Source organism: Dromiciops gliroides, chromosome 3 (genome assembly GCF_019393635.1).
Source record: "Dromiciops gliroides isolate mDroGli1 chromosome 3, mDroGli1.pri, whole genome shotgun sequence".
NCBI lineage: Eukaryota > Metazoa > Chordata > Mammalia > Microbiotheria > Microbiotheriidae > Dromiciops > Dromiciops gliroides.
This window is the reverse complement of record NC_057863.1, coordinates 65,795,308-65,815,526: the sequence shown is the minus strand read 5'-3', so window position 1 is coordinate 65,815,526 and position 20,219 is coordinate 65,795,308. Positions and strand designations below refer to the sequence as shown.

Here is a 20,219-nt window from a genome sequence, read left to right as displayed (position 1 = left end):
GACATTTGCCCTAAGACCGGAGACACATTCAACTTTAGTGAGGGTGAGGAGATCCCTAATGGGAAGAGATGGGCTTTCCCTCCCCCAAGACTTTCCCTTTAGAATTCTCCTCCCTAGCCTCTCTCAGCCCTTCATTAAGCATTCCTTCAACACCTCCTTACAGACAGGTTTAATGAGATAGAGACCTTTTCAGAGTGCCTAGAGAAGAACTGGATCTAGCTAAGAACTGGAGCCAGGGCCAGTTCATGCCTCAGTGGAAAGACATAATAGGAGACCAATGGTATAGGAGAACTATTCCTCTGAATCTGGAATACAGCCTGTGTGACTTCGAACAAGTCACTTCACCTCAGGACCTCCATTTCTTCACCTGAAATTTTTCTTTACCTCGATTAAATAAATGCCCTCCAAAGTCCCTTCCAGCTGTGTGACTCTAGAATCAAAAAAGGTTATATCATCCGCTGCCCACCTTTATTTGCTGAAAGCAAAGGAGGCTATCTGTATGTGTCCAGTAAAAAGATGGCTGGTTCTGAAGACAAAGAATCTCGGTTTTGCCATTTACTACCTGTGTGACCTTGAGCCTTGAGGGGATTAGACTAGCTGGCCTCTGAGCACCTCTCCAGCTCTAGATGTATGATCATGTGACTGAAGGCTTTGATGTTGACCGGCAAGCTTGCCAACATCCAAGTGGATTCAATAGATATCCCTCAAGTGCCTCCAAGGCACAAACAAAGTCAGGCTCTCAGGTTCAAAGGACTATTTTTTTTTTTTTTTGGTGAGGCAATTGGGGTTAAGTGACTTGCCCAGGGTCACACAGCTAGTAAGTGTTAAGTGTCTGAGGCCGGATTTGAACTCAGGTCCTCCTGACTCCAGGGCTGGTGCTTTATCCACTGTGCCACCTAGCTGCCCTCAAAGGACTATTTTGTCCATGCTCATAAGAAATCTACATGAATACCCCTGGCCCCTAAAAGCAAGCCTGCCCTAATCAGTAGAACTCTTCCTCTGAATTCATAGCCCAGATTTGCCCGGGAATTTCTCTTTCAGTACTTTCTTTTATAAGCCCTAGGTAAAGTCATCAAGCAACCACAAGGTAAATCTCTCCAAAGGTGTCCTTGATCCTATCTTCTCCCAGCTGTCCCAGAAGATTGACTCCTAACCACTGTGCCACTCGATCTTACCTTCTACTTCTCCCAGTCTTAGGTGGCTGCAAACACTCCCATGGGGACCTATCCTTAAAACTCTCACTTTATTGACCAACCATGGTTAATCCATGGTCCCACCCTAATGGAAGTTGCAGTATAGTATGAAGAGATGACATATACATATATAACTACAATATAAAATAACGCATCATAAATGCATAAAAAAGGATAAGAGAATTGTTTTTTTGAGGACCAAGACAGGATTAGGTAATTAATGTCTGATCATAGAGGGCTTCCTGGAAGAGGGGGCATCTGTGTTGGGCTTTAAAAGAGAGATAAGGGGCAGTTAGGTGGCACAATGGATAATGCACTGGCCCTGGATTCAGGAGGACCTAAGCTCAAATTTGGCCTCAGACACTTGACACTTCCTAGTTGTATGTCTCTGGGCAAGTCACTTAACCCTCATTGCCCAGCAAAAAAAAAAAGGGGGGGGGGGTTAAAGGATAGATGGGGGAGAGGCTAGGCAGCTTTAGAAGGGCATTCTAAGCATGTTGGGAACAGGGTGAGGAATTTCAAGGAAACAACAAAGTAGAAAAGACAGTGACCAGTACAGGTGGCTGACTAAGGTATGGCATAGCTGGGAGGGAATGGTATAAGGTTTGAAACAAATACCTCTAACAGAGAATTTGTGAATAACAAGATTTTCAAGTCACAGTCATTTATTTCAAGCCATATTCAACACAACAAAGTCCATACATAAATCTTTGGAGAGTGAATTGATGTTTAGCTTAATGATTAAATGAAATAATACTTGTAAGGCCCTTTACCGACCTTAAAATGCTTATAAACGTGAGTTTATAAAGGTATAAAGCATTATCAAAGTATTATCAGTAATAGGACTTAATCTGTACTTCAGATGTAGAGAAAAGCACTTTGCAGACTTGAATGCATTTTATAAACATCACCTATGATTCTTGTTATTGTCACTAATATTTTTATTACTCCACTAAAAGTCTCAGAAGGATTCTGCTCCTGGTCAGGCTTCAGTTCTTCTTACCTGTGTTAGTTGTGACCTCAAAGGGCTCACTGAAGTCTCCATAGCCAGCTGCTGTTCGGGCTCTCACATGGAATACATAGGAAGTCAAGGGATTCAGGCCTTTGATGTCCGTGTTCCTGGAGGCTGTCCGAACAATCCTATAACTCCGTTCATTCTGATCCTGCAAGAGAAGGTACGATTGAAGAAAAGGAGAAGCTGATTAAAAACAAAAACAAATCCACTTAGACACAGACATTATATGTAGATCGCATTTTTTTTTAAGTCCCAAATGCACTTCATTTTTCTAATTGCTACGTTTTTCTTCTTAGCTCTCAACCAAATAGAAAAGACACGGGATGGTAGGTATCAGTGATCACTTTTGACACAGAATACTGGAAACTTCAGGTAAACATTCAGGTCTTTGATTATAATCCCTTTTGACAATAACACTTAAAGAAAGCGGGTAGGCTCCTCCCTCAATAATACACAACAGAAGTAAGAACATGAAGGACTCTGTCAAAGTCTTTTTTGTATTTTCTGGCTAGAAAATGTCAAAAAAATATGTTGTAATCTAGTTTGAATAAAAATCTTCTGTCCTTTTCTGCTTTTAATAGGCTGCAAATAAGCGATTATCTTTTTTTTTTGAAAGAGAAAGAGAAGGTAATTGTTCATTTTCTAGACAACCTTGCATGCAAATAGCTCTTTTCATAGTTCTTTTCTTGAAGAGAGACAAGTTATTTGTAAAAAAAAAAAAATGTCTTTCTATAACTTAGAGAAGCTGAAGAATGTAATTTTCCCTCCCCTATTTTCTATTAAAAGCCATCAAACTCATACCATCATTCTGAACAGAAGCTATGCACTTAAACAGATGTTATTATTATTACTGTCTTATATGTCTCACTTTTACATTACTGTCTTGGCTAGTATCTTGAGCGCCTTAAGTGACACTGATTTACATGGTAAATACCCCTCACTCCATCCTAGGAATAAAATGTACAATCATACCAGGAGGCGCTGTATTATTCCTACTATTCAGAATCACAATTTGAGCATATGAAATTCATCAATGACCATACCAAACTTATTAGGAAGCCAAATATATTCAGCCTTGAAAATATGTAAGGATCTAGAGTTAGTCTTAAATCTTAATTCAAAAGAAAATCTGATTTCCCCTTTTTAAATCATACCTTCTCATAATATTTGACTTCATACTCTAAGATGACACCATTTGGCCGATCAGGTTCCAGCCAAGCCAGTGCAACACTGTATCTTGTTATTTCTTTAGCCTGGATCAAAGCGATGGATGATGGAGCTGCCAGAAACATTGAGAAGACAGAGGCAAAGAGTTTATTTTAACAATTTTCTTAATGTTAATGATCATAATACATCCATTTTATCCTTTATTTTCTTTTGACACATGCAGACCATCTTCATCCCTACTCCCTTCCTTACCCCATCCTATATTACAAAAGGGGTCTTATTTTTTTAAGAATCCATAAGCATTCTGGTTTCCTGGTCTTTACTCTAAAGAGAATCTCTGAAGTGAGAGTTGGTGGTCCAAAGTGCTGTGATGTTACACAGTGCCTATAGCCAGTCCCTCATAAAAGGCCAAAGTTATAGAATGCTGACTTGCTTCTGACCTTTTGTGAAACACAAAAGCTTTTAGAAGAGCTTCTCTTAGCTCTATAAAACTCTGTCTCCCTCCAAAATACTAATGGGAGGCTTTTTATGGGTCTTTAACTTCATTAAAAAGAAGAAGAAGAAAGATAGATAGATAGATGGAAAAGAAAATTCATAGCTCTCTTAAGAGGATGGGACTATGAGGAAGAGAATTCATATATCCAATTCTCTGGAAAGAGAAACACGATTCTATACTATAAACAATTTATATAATTTAACAACACTAATTAAAATGCCAAACACAACACCCATAACAGTTTGTACTATGTAAAATCAGGGAAAAATACAAACAATTCAATATTTAGTTTCTCTGGTCATGGATAACATTTACTAACAGTTTCTCAGTGTTTTTGTGTTTTTTTTGGGGTGGTGGGGAGAGTTGGCGAGTAGACAATGCCTCCCTCCCTTAACACATACAGGAACAGATTCAGTACACTACTGAGGAAAAGGATTGCTAAAGATTTATTAGCCAGCCTACCCAATTTCTGTTGTGTTGCTACTGTGTGGTCAAATCTCTAGCCAGCTGTTATCAAGCTCTGCCATGGCTGACAATAACTGGTACAAATGTGGGGTCTCCTGGGATAAAAGGGCACATTCATGAAATTTTTAATCTTATCTAACAAAGCTGTCCTGTAGAAGTAGAGATTAGAGGTCTTCCTAAATTGAATGTATTTTCTGTTCTTTCATTCATTTATTTATTTATTTATTTATTTATTTATTTATTTATTTATTTATTTATTTATTTTTGCCTCCCAAACTGTAGAAATGTATGGGATTTTATAGACAAGAATGAATGCCAACTAAAAAATGGAGCCAATACAATGCAATTGCATCAGCTCCTCCTCTACCACCCCCACCAGTAACTTCCCAATATGAGGTAAGACAGATAAATACAATTGTCACCCCAAACGGAAATGAAACAAGAAAAAAAAAAGCTTCAAATCTGCTTGACCATATCCGACAGGTCTCCTGATGGGAATGAGAACAACCAACAGACACCACAGAGGAACAAAAGAAGGACTCCCAGCTGAAGCAAAAGCCATCAGGAATCGTCCCCTTGATTTAATGTTTGACAGCTTGGCATCTCTGTTAAAAATGCCTCCAGAGCTGAACTCTCCCTCCCTCCCTGCCTCCCTCTCTCTCTCTCTCTCTCTCTCTCTCTCTCACACACACACACACACACACACATTTGGTGTCTCTCCTCTCCTCAACGACAATGTCATGTACATGTAGACAAGCTTTCATAAGAGAACAAATACAAAGAGATCCTCATTAAATCCTCATTAAATGATTCGAGAGAAATATCCTTAAGATAAGCAATACCAAACTAGAGGAGTAATCATTCCTGACATTTTCATAGCATTCTGAGGCATACAAAAACATGGTATTGTAAGGGCTAAAATTCTAGCTATACTGTCTAAAATATCGAATGAGTGGTTGCCAATAAATTATAAGCTTTAGCAAGAGTTAGAATTTTAAGCATTTATTAAGGAGAATAAGAATTTGAGGAAGAGAAAGAGAAAGGCCTAGCTTCATCTATCTATTAAAGGGAGAGAGCATTCCTAGCTCCACTCTCCGCCAGAGTCCACATGAAAGAGAGTGAGCCAGTGCACCAGCCTCCCCCTTCTTCCTCCCACAAGCAAAAGTCACTTCCTGATGCTAAAGAAAAGATGCCTGGTCTCCAGCAGGTGGCGTCATTCCAATCACTGCAGTATCCAAATTGAAGGGCACGAACTTCTCTGAATGGGGTTGTCTGGGTGTCCTATGCCAAAATTTGATGTGTGGACTAGTCTCTGTCCACCCTTACCACTGAACTGTAATTCGTCTAGTTGAATTATGACTGGTTAGTTCGAAGGTGAAGATGAGCTTTCTTTTAAGTTCTCTTCACCAATCCCCTTTAAAAACAAGTGTCCTTGGGGGCAGCTAGGTGGCACAGTGGATAAAACAACCGGCCCTAGATTCAGGAGGACCTGTGTTCAAATCTTGCCTCAGACACTTGACACTTACTAGCTGTGTGACCCTGGGGAAGTCACTTAACCCTCATTGCCCCCAAACTTAACCCACCCCCCCAAACAAAACAAAACAAAACAAAACAACAAGTGTCCTCCAAGGACTTGTAAGTTTTTATTTCTTTCCAAGTATTTGCACAAAAGTTGGAAATACCCTTAGCTTATCTCCTTTCTTTCAATCATAGTGAATAGTAGTACCACTATACATTTATACAATACTTTATGATTAGTAAAGTCTTTATTTAACCCTCACAACAACCCTCTGAGGTTAGATATGGTATTGTTGCCATTCTGTATTTGAAACTGAGACTCAGAAAAAGGTGAATGACTTTGCCAGGGTCACAGAGCTGCTAAGTGTCAGAGGGAAGATTCAAATCCAGGCCTTTCAGCTCCTTTCTGGTCGATTTAATTTACAGAGATGCCAAGAAGGATGTTGGGTAGGAGTTAACAATACAATAATGTTAGGATAATGTAATATTTCAAGGCATATATCCCCACACTATGGGGGGAAACTAGTTAGCAAAAATGCAAAGGTAAAACCAACTATCGTTATTCTATGTGAGCATTTATAAAGATGAAAGGGGGAATACGGGGGAAAATAAGTTCCAGGTAAAGATTTAAGGAAAATGGAGGACCCGATGTCAATGTTAGTATGAGGGAGAAGACCAAGGAAATTGAAACCCTGCAATTTTTCTCCAGTTCTCGACTCTAAGGTAAAATTTGCAAGTAGATCAAATTTATTGCTCTTCTACCTCCCTCATGGGGACTCCGTTCCCCAACAAGCACATATCCTAAATAACCCCTATCCAGCACTGTCCAGAGATGCCCAAGCCTATCCTTTTCAGGCTTTCCTTTCATGACAGAGTCCCCACATTCATCATATATCAGTCCCATGCCAGTTAATCTGTCTTAAAAAGCCTTTGTTATTATGATAACTGGATAGGAAAGAAAAATAGGAGAGGAGGGGGCAGAGAGACAGTGCAAAGATTTTGTTTAGTTTTGTTTATTATTGTATTAATACTCCCATGGAAAAAAAATCTTGCATTTTAATAGGAATTTAGAGGCCCATAGAATCACAGGATCTCAGAGGTGGAAGATTCTTCATAAGCCCTTTAAAACAATCCTTGCCTGACTAGGATTCCATTCTCCAGAAGCCCTGATAGGTATTTATCCAGCCCCTGTTTGAATATGTTTAATAATAGGGGGCCCACTAGCCCCTACTACTGCCATCATGTCATGGAGTCATGCAAAGAAGAGCAGTTCTTCCTTTTTTTCTCTAGCAACCCAAAATAATCACAAGGTGTGATACGGCATCTCATCTCTTTTTCACTTTGTTGTTCAGTCTTTTCAGTAGCATCTGCTTCTTCGTGACCCATTTGGGGTTTTCTTGGCAAAGATACTGGAGTGGTTCACCATTTCCTTCTCCAGTTCATTTTACAGATGAGGAAACTGAGGCAAAGTAGGTTAAGTGACTTGTCCAGGGTCACATAGCTAGTGAGTATCTGAGGCCACACTTGAACTCCTGACTCTAGACCTGGCATTCTATCCACTGTTCCAACTAGCTTCTTCTTTCTCAACAAGTTTGTTGCCTACATTCATGATTGAAATGCTAAACTTGAGCTAGATGCCAGCAAAGAAAAAGACGTATTTTTCTTTTCCTTTCCAAGTTCAAGGACACCCTGATATTCCTGTGCACACACATGTATTTACGTGTTAATTTACATGTTAATCTAGGTTAAGAATCCATGGTGTAAACCACAGGCATCAATCATACCGGTGTGCTGCCTGAACCAGATTAAAACGCATTTGGGAAGTGTTTATCAAAATAAAATAATAAAATAAAACATAAATATTACATTTTAAAATTAAATCAATATGTGGTCCACAGGGATCCTTAGGTACCATTTAGTTAGTTGCCTCCCTACCCCCTTTCTCCCATTACTATCTGGGTTTGACAACACTGTTCTAAACCAGCCTCTGGGGATTGCCTAGGGAATGGGGAACACCTCTGAGCCCTCCTTACAAAGAAAGAAATACATTTAAAACACACTTAAAAGAGTTTTGCAGATCCAGCAGTAGAAACAAAGGCAGCAGGGTACATATGCAGAACAGGCAGCAGAATTTTAACCGCTATCTTAAAAGTAAAGGTACATTCTTCTTATTTGTCTTTAAAATGAATCAGTACTTTTCATTTTGACACAACAAATATCCTCTTACCCCTTAAAAAAAAAAAGTACATCAACCCAAATTAGTTTATCAAAGTTCAGCTCAAGCATCAACCTCTACAGGATACTTATTCTGGTCCCTCCAGGATCTTGTGGCCTCTGGCTGCGATAATATGTTTTCAAGGAAGCAAGTATTTATTGAATTGCTACTGGGTTGCAGGCACTATGCTAAGTACTGGGAATACAAAGTCAAGTCAACACACACACACACACACACACACACACACACACACACACACACACACACACACACACACACACACAGAGTCCCTGATCTCAAGCTCACAGTCTAACTGCAGAGACATTGTGAAAATAACTCTGTACAAGCCAGCTATAGACAAGATAAATCAAAAGATAGAAGATACTAGCATGAATAAGTATCGAGAAAGGAGTCCTGTAGAAGTCGAGGATTGGGGAAATAAGGAGGCAGAGATGATGAAGAAAAGCATTCCAGGCCTGGGGGGACAGCAAGGGAAAATACCTGGAGTTGAGAGTGTGATTTGTGTAAGACAGCCAAGAGCCCAGTAGCACTTGTATTGGCTCTGTGTATATATTTTTGTAGTACATGTTTTACCTTCCCCTACCTGCACCAACACCTAAAATGTATGTTCTTTAACACCTAAAATGTATGTTCTTTGAGGGTAGGGATTATTTCATTTTTGTGTCCTTAGCACCTAATATAGTACCTGTCACACAGGAGCTACCTAATGAATGTCTGTTAAATCACAATGAACTGAATGTGTCCTTCCCTTTGGGGAGTATGGAATAACATCGACCCCTGAATTTGGCCAGAGTTTTATTGACCTCAAAAAGTTGACTTCATTTACACTGGTGCATTCATTGTGTGCACTGCTCTGTGGAGCCCTGCTGCTTCACTCCAGTTCACTTCATGGAAGTTCTTCCCCATTTCTCAGAATTCTTCATATTTGTCATTCCTTTACAGTACAGTAATATTCCATTATATTCAAACACAGCCCCCCTTTTTTTTTGCCATTCCCAAATTATTGGATGTGCTTTTAGTTTCTACCTTTTGGTCGTCACAAATATGAACAACTGAATTTTTTGAAATTAACAATAACCTCCTTGGGGTATAATCCAAGTAGTGATATATTTGGAGGTAGGAACAATTTGGTAACTTTTCTTGTGTAATTCCAAATTGTTTTCCAAAATGGCTCAACCAATGCAAAGCTCCCCTAGGAATCAATGAATTCCACTGTCTTCCCACAGCAACTCGACTGGTGATTTCTCATCCTTTCTAGCACAATGGATATGATGTGATTTTCTTGAGGTTACTTTGGTTTACTTTTCTTTGATTATTAGTAATTTTCAAGTGTAAATATAATTTAGACTGCTTGAATTAATTTTTTCAATAAACAATTATTGATTTTTTTTCTCCCTCTCATCTCCTACATAAACTTGGGGTGGGGGTAGGAACAAAACAAGAACCCTCCTTACATTATTTGATTATTTTTTAAAAAGGAGTATAGATTATGTCAGAGATGGTATTCAAACCTAAGTCTCTTACTCCAAATATAGTGGTGTTTCCATCATGTCATTAACAATAATAATATGCTATGCCTAGATTATGTCCCAGAAGAAGATCCTTAAAGTTACCAAAAGCTCTAGCACTATAAGCATCTGAATTACATAACATGATTTTAGTGGTTATAATTTAGACATACACACACATATATGTGTGTATGTATATATATATATATATGTATGTATGTATGTATGTATGTATGTATGCATGTATATTCTCCAACCTCAAATTAACCTAACACTTTTAACTCTGTACCTGAGGAAATGATTTTACTCTCCCTATGTTATATTTTTTTCTCATCACTTGAAGCATTGGATTCTTCCCAGGCCATCCTTTCCAGATCTTTCGGGAATAGTCTGCTCCTTGAGAGAGGAGTGATGTTATTATTCATAAAGTCTAACATCAAATTGTCCCATCTTGGGGCAGCTAGGTGGAGCAGTGGATAGAGCACCGGCCCTGGAGTCAGGAGTACCTGAGTTGAAATGCAGCCTCAGACACTTAACACTTACTAGCTGTGTGACCCTGGGCAAGTCACTTAACCCCAATTGCCTCACTAAAACAAACAAACAAACAAACAACAAAAACAAATTGTCCCATCTTGACTTAACATCGGATATTTCCTTCAGTCAACTGGATCATACACAGTTGTCAACCAAGGATCTGCAAATTAATAGACTGCATGTATTGATCATTTAGTTCCAAACTAAGATCTATTGAATTTATGGTTTTTACCCTTGTGAGAAAATGAATGAATGAATGAATGAATGAATGATAGTTTTGTCCTTCAGAGGGAGGTAAGAAAAGCCATGCTGAATAAGGTCCATTCTGATATGCCAAGACAGAATCTCCACTTATGTCTTTTTCTTTCTGACTGACCTTCCAATGGGACAAAACTATGTTTACTAGATGGGGGATAGGATGAGGAAGAGGAATTCCCCAAACAGGATGTCTCTATATGACTAGGAAGCTTTTACCAAAAATGAACTAAAGATGCAGTAGTGATGTAGAAAATGTACTTTGAAATATAATTTAATTCAATTCAACAAACACGGTGTCAACAAGTGCTATTCTAGTCATAGAGGTTATGATGAGGCACAGCACAGCCCTTATCTTCATGGAGCTTACAATCTAGTAGAGGGTTAAACCAGACAAACCCATAAGAATAATATCAAATTTTAAATGTGTTTGAGAGGTATGTTATTGGAGAGGTGTGAAGAAAATGCCATTTAAACTCCCCATATAGCATCTAGAAGTTTGTACATATACACACCATTTTTTTTTTTGCTTTATTTTATTATATCAGTAAAAGTTCTTTAAATTTTCAGATAGCTCATGGATTTGCCAGGAGGAATACAACCCTTACTGCAACCTTCCATTTAATTCTTAAACAAAGAGAAAGTATCACCATAATATTGGGGGTGTGGGGGGTGGCAGGGAAACAACTCAAAAAGCCAGAGAAAAGCTTTGGTAATTTAGGAAGAAAATATAGGTGGTATCATGGAACCAAAATGGGCAAACGACTGACTTGTGGAGTTCTTGACTCTTGCTCCTGACCAAGGATTTCCATTATTGTCCTCATTCAAAACCTTTAGTCCATTGAAAACAAACCAAAACGATCACTCAAGCCTGCCAGTGTGCTTCTTTGTGGCTATTTCCTTGCTGCCAAAATTTCATTTTATCATTGAAAAGGAAGATGGTTATTCTCATGGACAACAGCAATAGGCATAAGATGGCAAATGGAAGATGATGGAACAGGAATCTAGAATTTCCAATTTGGGCATATAGTTCTTTACTGAGCCTTTGGGATTTAATTTATGAATTCCTCACGTCTAACACTCTGGTAATTATTTTCATTAATGGCTAACTACGTTTCCCTTCTGCAATGTCTATTCTGGAGTGCAACTTTTCAAATATCCATTTTTACTTCAAAATTTCATATTCTTTATTTAGTTGCTCATCATAAAATATTCATTCTGGGTCAGCTAGGTGGTGCAGTGGATAAAGCACCGGCCCTGGATTCAGGAGGACCTGAGTTCAAATCCAGCCTCAGACACTTGACACTTATTAGCTGTGTGACCCTGGTCAAGTCACTTAACCACCATTGGCCTGCAAATATATATATATATATATATATATATATATATTCAATCCACAAATTTTTCCTGAGTGCCAAGAATGATACCTACTCCCTATATGACTTTGGGCAAGTCACTTTACCTCCAGAGAAAGAACTGATAAATAGACATATGGATAGAATAATTTTACATATGTGTGTGTGTGTATACATATATATTATTTATATATTAACTTAGAAATAATATACAACATACACATACACTTATTTGTGACTAATGGAAGCCATCTCTAGGGTGGGTTCAGGAATACTATATGTATTTAAAAGAAACAGCAAGTCATACACATAATAGATTTTCAGTTTCATGTGCAATCATATCTTTTTCATACTATGCTATGGAAATGTTTATTACATAAATCAATAACAAAATTAAATGGTAAATTTAACTTTTTTGATTCAAAGACCAAAAGCCTGCCTACCTGCTTAAAAAAAAACACCCCCCCCAAAATCCCCTCACTTCCCCTTAATATGACTATAACATTATTTACAGCTATCCATTTCTCCCAGTAACTTGATATTAAATACCTATTAGTGAATTTACTGGCAGTTTGCTACTTACAGATAAGAAATGGGTAGAAAGGAAGAAGGAAGGCATGTAGAGGTGGGGAAGGGAAAAGAGCATTCACTACAAAACTTCATTCCCTGGCCAAGAGGTTTTCTCATGGACAACAAGTACTGCATTCAAAAGACACTTGAAAAAAGAACAGCAACAGACTTGATGGCATTTCATTGCTGGCTCAAATTAACAGGGTTAGGAGGGGTAGGGTCAAGACGAGAAATAAACAGATGCCATGAGAAGCCTTGGGCCCGTAGGCAACTAAGAATGAAAACGGTCCTTTATGAGACACCAAGAACTGAGCACCTGGTTGTCCATAGTCCACAATAACCAGTGTTTCAGAGAGGATGCCATTATAACCACAGCACAATTTATTTTCCACTCCCTAGAATTTAAATTTAAATGGATCCTGTTTATTCAAGGGGTTTTTCACTGAGGGGAAAGAATATCTGTAGTTTACATATTATCTCCTTTATTTTCAAATAGTATTTTAAAATTTGATTACTTGAAGCTTATGAATTGTTTGTTTTATTTCCTTTCTCTCAAGGAAACACCATAGGTCTCATCTGATCTTTGCACATTTTAAAAAATAATGTTCAGCATCATCATTCAACACTTCAGAACATGAATAATATTTCTTTGACAAGGGATTTTTCCTTGGAGATGTTAGGAGTCTTAATTCTGATAATAATTGCTTCTTCTTCTTCCAAGCTCCCAACCCATCCGGCCACCCAAGAAGAGAAAGATTCCTCCCAAGAGGTCAACAATGCTAATGGTGAGAAATCCAATATTTCCATTTTTATGGACTGGCATATCCTAAGCATTTCACCAAACCACTGTCTCAGTTCAAACTTAGCACCTGTTCAATTAAACTATCCTAGTTCCCTTTCCTCAAAGTCAGAGAGGAAATGAATTTATTTACTTTAAGGATAAAATATGAAAATTATTTATTGAAAAATATAAGAAACATAAGCCATTTAAAATCACCAGGTCTTGGTTTTATTGTAATTTCAGGGAAGTCTCCTATGGAGTAAGGTAAAGAAGCCAGTGAAATGATTTTATGTTGAAGGGGATAAGGAGAGAATTTACAATCCTAGTTCTCCTGAAAATTTGTATTGCACTGAATTTTTACTATGGTCAATGTCAGTGATTTGAAGTGATCTGAAATGTGGGTGAATTTGATTGAATATGGAAAGAAAATATATCTTTTGAATGAGTATTTCATGCTTCTGGGTCCTAATGATAATGGATTTCATGAACAACACCATAGTTGAACTGGGATAACCTATTTCCCTTAGATGAAGTCCAATTTGGTCTCAGTTATGTAACCACTGTGTGAATTCTGGGCCAGGCAATTCATGGAGTCATGAAGCCAGAAAGATCTTTGAAGGCCATCTCATCCAGGATTCGACAAGTCTCAGGCACTAGGATGCCACAGAACCAGTCAATTTTATTCCTTTGCCTGAAATTTTTAATGCAATTTTGTCTGAAATGGTATAGACATAAGTAGGGGCCCACCTGCGAACTCCTTGAGTTGTACTCATGCCCCTGTATATGTTCCAGCTTTGAAATGGGCTCATCTTGTATGCACATAAGAGAGGAGAGTGCAATGGATGGGGCAGAGAAAGAAAGGTTGGATATGATAGTTTTTAGCCACATCAGGAAGGACCCTATTTACCTCTTAGTCTGTTCAATTTATGAACACAAAATATAAACCACTTCTGAGGCTCCTTGTGGACCCTTGGATCCTTAATTTATATAGAAAACTAAGGTTGGGAATCAACCATAAGAATATACTTAGTTTTTCTCCTACAATCTGAAAATGGAAAAATTCACTGGGTTCCTAAATCTGGCAGGTGGATCTTAGATCCAAAGCATATTCTCTGAACCTTGATCTGGTCTTCTTAACAACAGATGAGGAAACAGAGGCCAGGGGATGTTAAAGTGTTTCCCAAAAGCCACATAGTTGTCATCATTTGGGATTAAAGGACCTGGATTCAAATTCTGACACCACTACAGAGCACCTGTGTGACCTGGGGCAAATCACTCACTGGGTTGGTTTCTTCATTTTCAAAATGGAGAACTGGGGGGGGGGAGCAGCTAGGTGGTGCAGTGGATAAAGCACTGGACTTGGATTCAGGAGGACCTGAGTTCAAATCCAGCCTCAGACACTAGACACTAGCTGTGTGACCCTGGGCAAGTCACTTAACCCTCACTGCCCTGCAAAAAACAAAAAAACAAAACAAAATGGAGAACTGGGACTAGACACCATCTTAATTCTCTTCCAACTCCAATTTTGTTATCTTTTTTTTTTTTTTTGCGGGGCAGTGGGGGTTAAGTGACTTGCCCATGGTCACACAGCTAGTAAGTGTCAAGTGTCTGAGGCCGGATTTGAACTCAGGAACTCCTGAATCCAGGGCCGGTGCTTTATCCACTGTGCCACCTAGCCGCCCCATTTTGTTATCTTTTAATGTTTTGGATTTATTGTCAGATAAGGGTTTAGCTCTAGTAGGGCCCATAGAGATTAGATAGCCCAATGATGATTTTATAGATGAGTACATTATAAAGCCCAGAGAAAGAAAAGGACTTGGTTAAATTAAACAAAGAGGATGAGAGCAAGGATTCATACCCAGGCCTTCTGTCTCTAAATTTAGGGCTCTTTCACAATGTCTGCCTCTTTCACAGTTAGATCTCTGCCCATCTCAAACATTTTCTCCCCTGTAGAACCATCCCTGATTGCCTTCTTTTGCCAAATTGCTCATGAACTTCAACTTCTTCTCCCTGCTGGACTTCATGTAGAACTTTCTGTCTTTCTTATATACTAATCATTTATTAATTTTATTACAGCTATTTAATCTGTCACATCCCTGGACTAGACCACAAGCTTCAACACAAGGAACTACCCTATAGGAAAGAAGTTCTCTCTCTCTCTCTCTCTCTCTCTCTCTCTCTCTCTCTCTCTCTCTCTCTCTCTCTCTCTCATAGTGCTGAATAGTTGTTAAATTAAAATTAAATTAATAAATACAATTAAAATAGTTGCTGAATTAAGTTGAATATAGAATAAGGATGAGAAATTAGAAAAACCAAAACCTTTCTGCTATCATTCACCTCAGCTCAGATCAGAGAAACACAACTCAAATACATCTGAAAATAAATCTCCAGGTAAGTCAAATTTCCCCACAAGCTAAGCAAAGAATGCTCTGAAATGGAAGTTCAAGTTGAAATAAATCACTATAATCTTAAAGAACTTTAGTAATATAAAGGTATTCTGAAAGGATCGCAGCATGCATTTCAGACATTTTTTGGAAGGACACACCCATTGTTTCTACTTAACTATTGGGTAAAGATTGAAGTGTAAGTGACCTCAAAGATCTAAGAGGCTTTTTACCAAATCTGGCATTAAAAGGTCCCTAATAATGATTCTAGTATGTCATTGGAAACAGTCACACAGTAACCAGAGTGCTCTTGAAATAAAGAAAATGCTTCTCTCTCTGTCTCTCTCTCTCTCTCTGTATGCATGTGTCTTTGTCTGTCTCTCTGTGTCTCCATGTCTCCATCTCTCTGTCTGTCTCTCTATGCTTTGAAAATGCTAAATACCACCCTTGGTCAATGAGGCTACACAGAAAGCCATTCAATTAGCTGTATAGTTAGAAGCAAGTACTAAGATATGTTCCAACATTACCACAAATCAACCTCCCCAAGCAGAGGCTTTATATGGAATTAAGGGATACCCATTATTCTGCATATACCCAGAGTGTTCCTTCTGTTTGGTCTCAGTGCTCCTTGTGTCAGTTTCTGCTGACTTACTTAGAAATTTTATTTGCCAACAGGAAAATGGCAGGATTCTGTGCCTCTATCTCCTTTAAGGATGAATGCCAATATAAAGCAAACAGGAAAACAATTCTTGCCATTGAGGGGAAGTACCCAAAAATGGGAATGGACAGCAAGATTATTTTAATAAAAGAAAATGATGATGACTTTTTTTCTTTTAAATCTTAAATGTTCTAAGCACAGAAATTAGGTCAGCAGAGATGAATCTGCTGATAGGGCCAAAACTTTTTAAAGATATTATCTACCTATAAGTATGTAGCATTATAAAATCACAGAATTGGGGCTGGAGGAAACCTAAAAAGGTATCTATTCCAGCTCCCTTGTTTTGAAAATTTTGTTTTTAAAGTGCAATACAGAGAATGAGTTACCCCAAATCATTGTTATTCAGTCATTTCTAACTCTTCATGACCCTATTTGGGGTTTTTGTGGCAGAGATCCTGGAGTGGTTTGCCATTTCCTTCTCCAGCTCATTTTACAAATGAGGAAACTGATGCAAAGTGGGTTAAGTGACTTGCCTAGGGTCACACAGCTAGTGTCTGAGGCCAGATCTGAACTCAGTCTTCCTGACTTCAGGTTGGGCACTCTAGCAGCCCTTGCTCAAGATCATATAAGTAGCAGAGCCTGGGTTAGAATCCAGGTGCTTTGATTCCAAATGCAATGTGATTTGGAATTTCATGTCACTGTTTCTTTAATTTTTTTCAAGACATTATGGTTTATTATCACAACTATTCCAATGTGTTTGAAGCAGATAGCTTTACTTCTACAGCCCAGTCTGCCCTGCTCCCCTCCAATGCATTCAGTTTCACACCACCCAGTGGAAACCCTCAACATAGTTACATTTCTCAACTCTGAGATCCTCCAAAGTTGCAGTTTAAAGGAAGGAGGAGCTGTTCTCAAAATGAATATTTCAAGTAGGTGCCAGTGATCTGTTACATTAACTCGGAGTATGGCCCATGAAGCCAATGAGAAAGGAATGTTTCTGCTCAGTAGATGAAAGCCTAACTATACAAAAGAAGAGAAGCCTTCAGTTGTTCTGTCATAAGGCTCCCCTCTTTCCAGTGGGTAGATCCATCATTGGCTTCAAGCCCTCCAAATCTGAACAAAAGGAAAACAATCCTTCCATGCTCAGGTTCCTTTTGTTAGCCAACTGGCTGATAATTGACCTGCTGTGTCAGGAGCCAATAAGACAATTCCTAGAGCATTTCACTTTCTGACACTCAGAGCATCTAGATCCACTCCCCAGTTAAAGATGTATTAATCACATGGACTCTAAAAGCCTAGATTATATATTACACACACACACACACACACACACACACACACACACACACACACACACACAGAGTAAATCTTGCTTCTTGCCTTTTACCTTCCATACTCAAAAATTTAGATTTATAGGCAAATTAAAAAAAAATTAAGAGCCCACTCTGGAAAACCAACCAATAAAAAAAGTTTATTCATTAGTCTCTGTCACACTCTTGAAGATTTCTGACCCATGAAGAAACCTTTCAGACAGAGCTAAGGCATTGCTCATCCTATTAAGGCACAGATCTGGGGAAGTTGTATCATTTTTAGTGTTTATTTATTTATTTTGGTTAAGTGACTTGCTCAGGGTCACACAGCTAGTAAGTGTTGTCTCAGGCTGGATTTGAATCATGTTCTCCTGACTCCTGGGCCGGTGCTCTATTCACTCATTTTGAGTGGTAAGGATAATCTGAGAATGGGATTGTTCCCACCACAGATGAACCATATGTAGCAAAAAACAAAAAAACAAAACTGAAAAAGGAAGCTGACATCTTTGAGATGCTCAAAAGGGAAAAGAATAAGAAATTTCATATTGTTGTCTTTGTCAATCTGTTTTCCACTAGGACCAGGTCATCTTTGGGTCTTTGTCCACATGACAAATAGAAACTTTCATCATCACAAAGTAACATGGCTTGAGATTGCTGTTGCCTGAGATTTTGTTTATTTTTGACAAAAACAGAATTTGAATTCTGAAATGGTAGATTGGCCATAACAAAAACAATCCATGCTCTCCACTCTGTTTTGTCCTCCACTTCACACAGAAGGAATTAAAGCAGAGTTTCAATTTCCCATCAAAGTAAACCATCTGTAGGTCTTTATTTTAATAAGTGACCTCATCATCACATTTCCCCCCCAAAAAATAGGCAACATGAATGACACCATCAACTTGTGTGCCTCTTTACATATACATATATATATGGAAAGCATGTGAAGATTTGTGAGCTCCAAGCTCCAATGAAAAACAAAAACACAAACTTCAAGTTTTTCTGACCTCAGCAAAATGGAAAAATAAGGGTCCCCTAGATTATTGGAATTCTTTTTTTTTGTTTTGTTTTGTTTGTTTGTTTTTGTAGGGCAATGGGAGTTAACTGACTTGCCTAGGGTCACACAGCTAGTAAGTGTCAAGTGTCTGAGGCGGGATTTGAACTCAGGTACTCCTGAATCCAGGGCCGGTGCTTTATCCACTGGGCCACCTAGCCACCCCCTATTGGAATTCTTTTAAAAGTGAATGCCTCGGGGCAGCTAGGTGGGGTAGTGGATAAAGCACCAGCCCTGGATTCAGGAGAACCTGAGTTCAAATCCGACCTCAGACACTTGATACTTATTAGCTATGTGGCCCTGGGCAAGTCACTTAACCCTCATTGCCCTGCCCCCCCCCAAAAAAAGTGAATGCTTCTGTGTGACCCTGAGCAAGTCACTTAACCCTCAGTGCCCCACAAAAAAAAAGAAAAAGAAAGTGAATGCCTACTTTATATTTCTCAAATTGATGGCATATTCCTAAGAGCAGTAGACCATTTGCAAGAAGTGGCATATTGTTCTTGGCTAAAGAAACCCACTGTCTTTTTTTATGAATGGCACCTGAATTCATCATGGACAACCTAATTCCCTATCATTATATCAATGAAGGTCCACCCTGTTCAAAGCTGAGATAATGGGGAGTCAATTAGTGTCACTTATAATGGGAACACCAGTCCACTAAGACCTGGCTGGAGACCAACTCCATTTACATAGCCACTAAACAGCCAGATGACATGGGCTCGGGCCACTTACTGATGTATTCTAGATTCAAGTAGGTGACCTAAAAAAAAAGGTCCAGAGTCCCATTATTTATCTTGTGAGCCATCCAGTTCCCTTTCATATATATGCAGTTGGGAAGGGAATCCTATTTTCCTAATGGTCATTTTAAAAGGGCAATCTTGACATTCAAAAGGACAAAATATCGTAGCTGAAGAACTGAGAAAGCCAGCTCCTTACTGCTTTGTCAGCACTAAGAAATCTTTGGATTTCTTTCTCTGAAATGTCTTTGAAGTTGAATTCACCTTTCTATTTTTTTTTTATATTTTCTGGACATGCTTACAGGACAGGAGAAAAACAAAACTGACAAAGAATGCTTCCAGTTATGAGTAGAAGGAAGTGAGGGGGGACCAAGATAAGCCAGAGTAAACAATTCCACAGTGTTGGCTTTGGAACTGGGTTTTTTTACTGTTCTGGAGGGAGTTTTTTAGGCCAAAGTTTCTTAGCCTTCTTTCAGATGATTACAAAACTTGGCTTGAATGGCAACTATTCTGTGATCATGTGTAAAAGATTCAATTCCAGTTCTGGAAATACTTATTAGAGTACCCAGAGTGAGCAATGAATTGTGCTACGAGCTGGAGAAACACAAGCAAATAAGACATGAAATTTATAAGGTAGAAGATGGTAAAATCGTTGGGATAGATAGGTTCAGAGAAGTTCCATTATCTGGAAAACTAGTCCAAGTATGAGGAAACAAATTATCAAGGGGCTGCTTTGGTATCATCCTTTATTAAGGTGCCTCTTTTCTTTTCTTTTCTTTTCTCTCCTCTCCTCTCCTCTCCTCTCCTCTCCTCTCCTCTCCTCTCCTCTCCTCTCCTTTCTTTTTGTGGGGCAATAAGTGTTAAGTGACTTGCCCAGAGTCACACAGTTAGTAAGCATCAAGTGTCTAAAGCCAGATTTGAACTCTGGTCCTCCTGAATCCAGGGCTGGTGCTTTATCCACTGCACCACCTAGCTGCCCCAAGGTG

The 20,219-nt window shown here is 38.7% G+C and overlaps 1 protein-coding gene across 3 annotated transcripts in view; it reads right to left on the bottom strand.

Moving 5' to 3' along the window:
- Positions 1-20,219, bottom strand: part of EPHA4 (EPH receptor A4) — a 168,656-nt gene that overhangs the window by 41,370 nt on the left and 107,067 nt on the right. For all 3 annotated transcript variants that reach the window (XM_043994387.1, XM_043994388.1, XM_043994390.1), the window contains exons 6-7: positions 3,363-3,487; positions 2,197-2,356 (exon numbers count right to left, since the gene is read on the bottom strand). In XM_043994387.1, the coding sequence (XP_043850322.1) occupies positions 2,197-2,356; positions 3,363-3,487 (285 nt within the window). The remainder of the gene's footprint in view (positions 1-2,196; positions 2,357-3,362; positions 3,488-20,219) is intronic.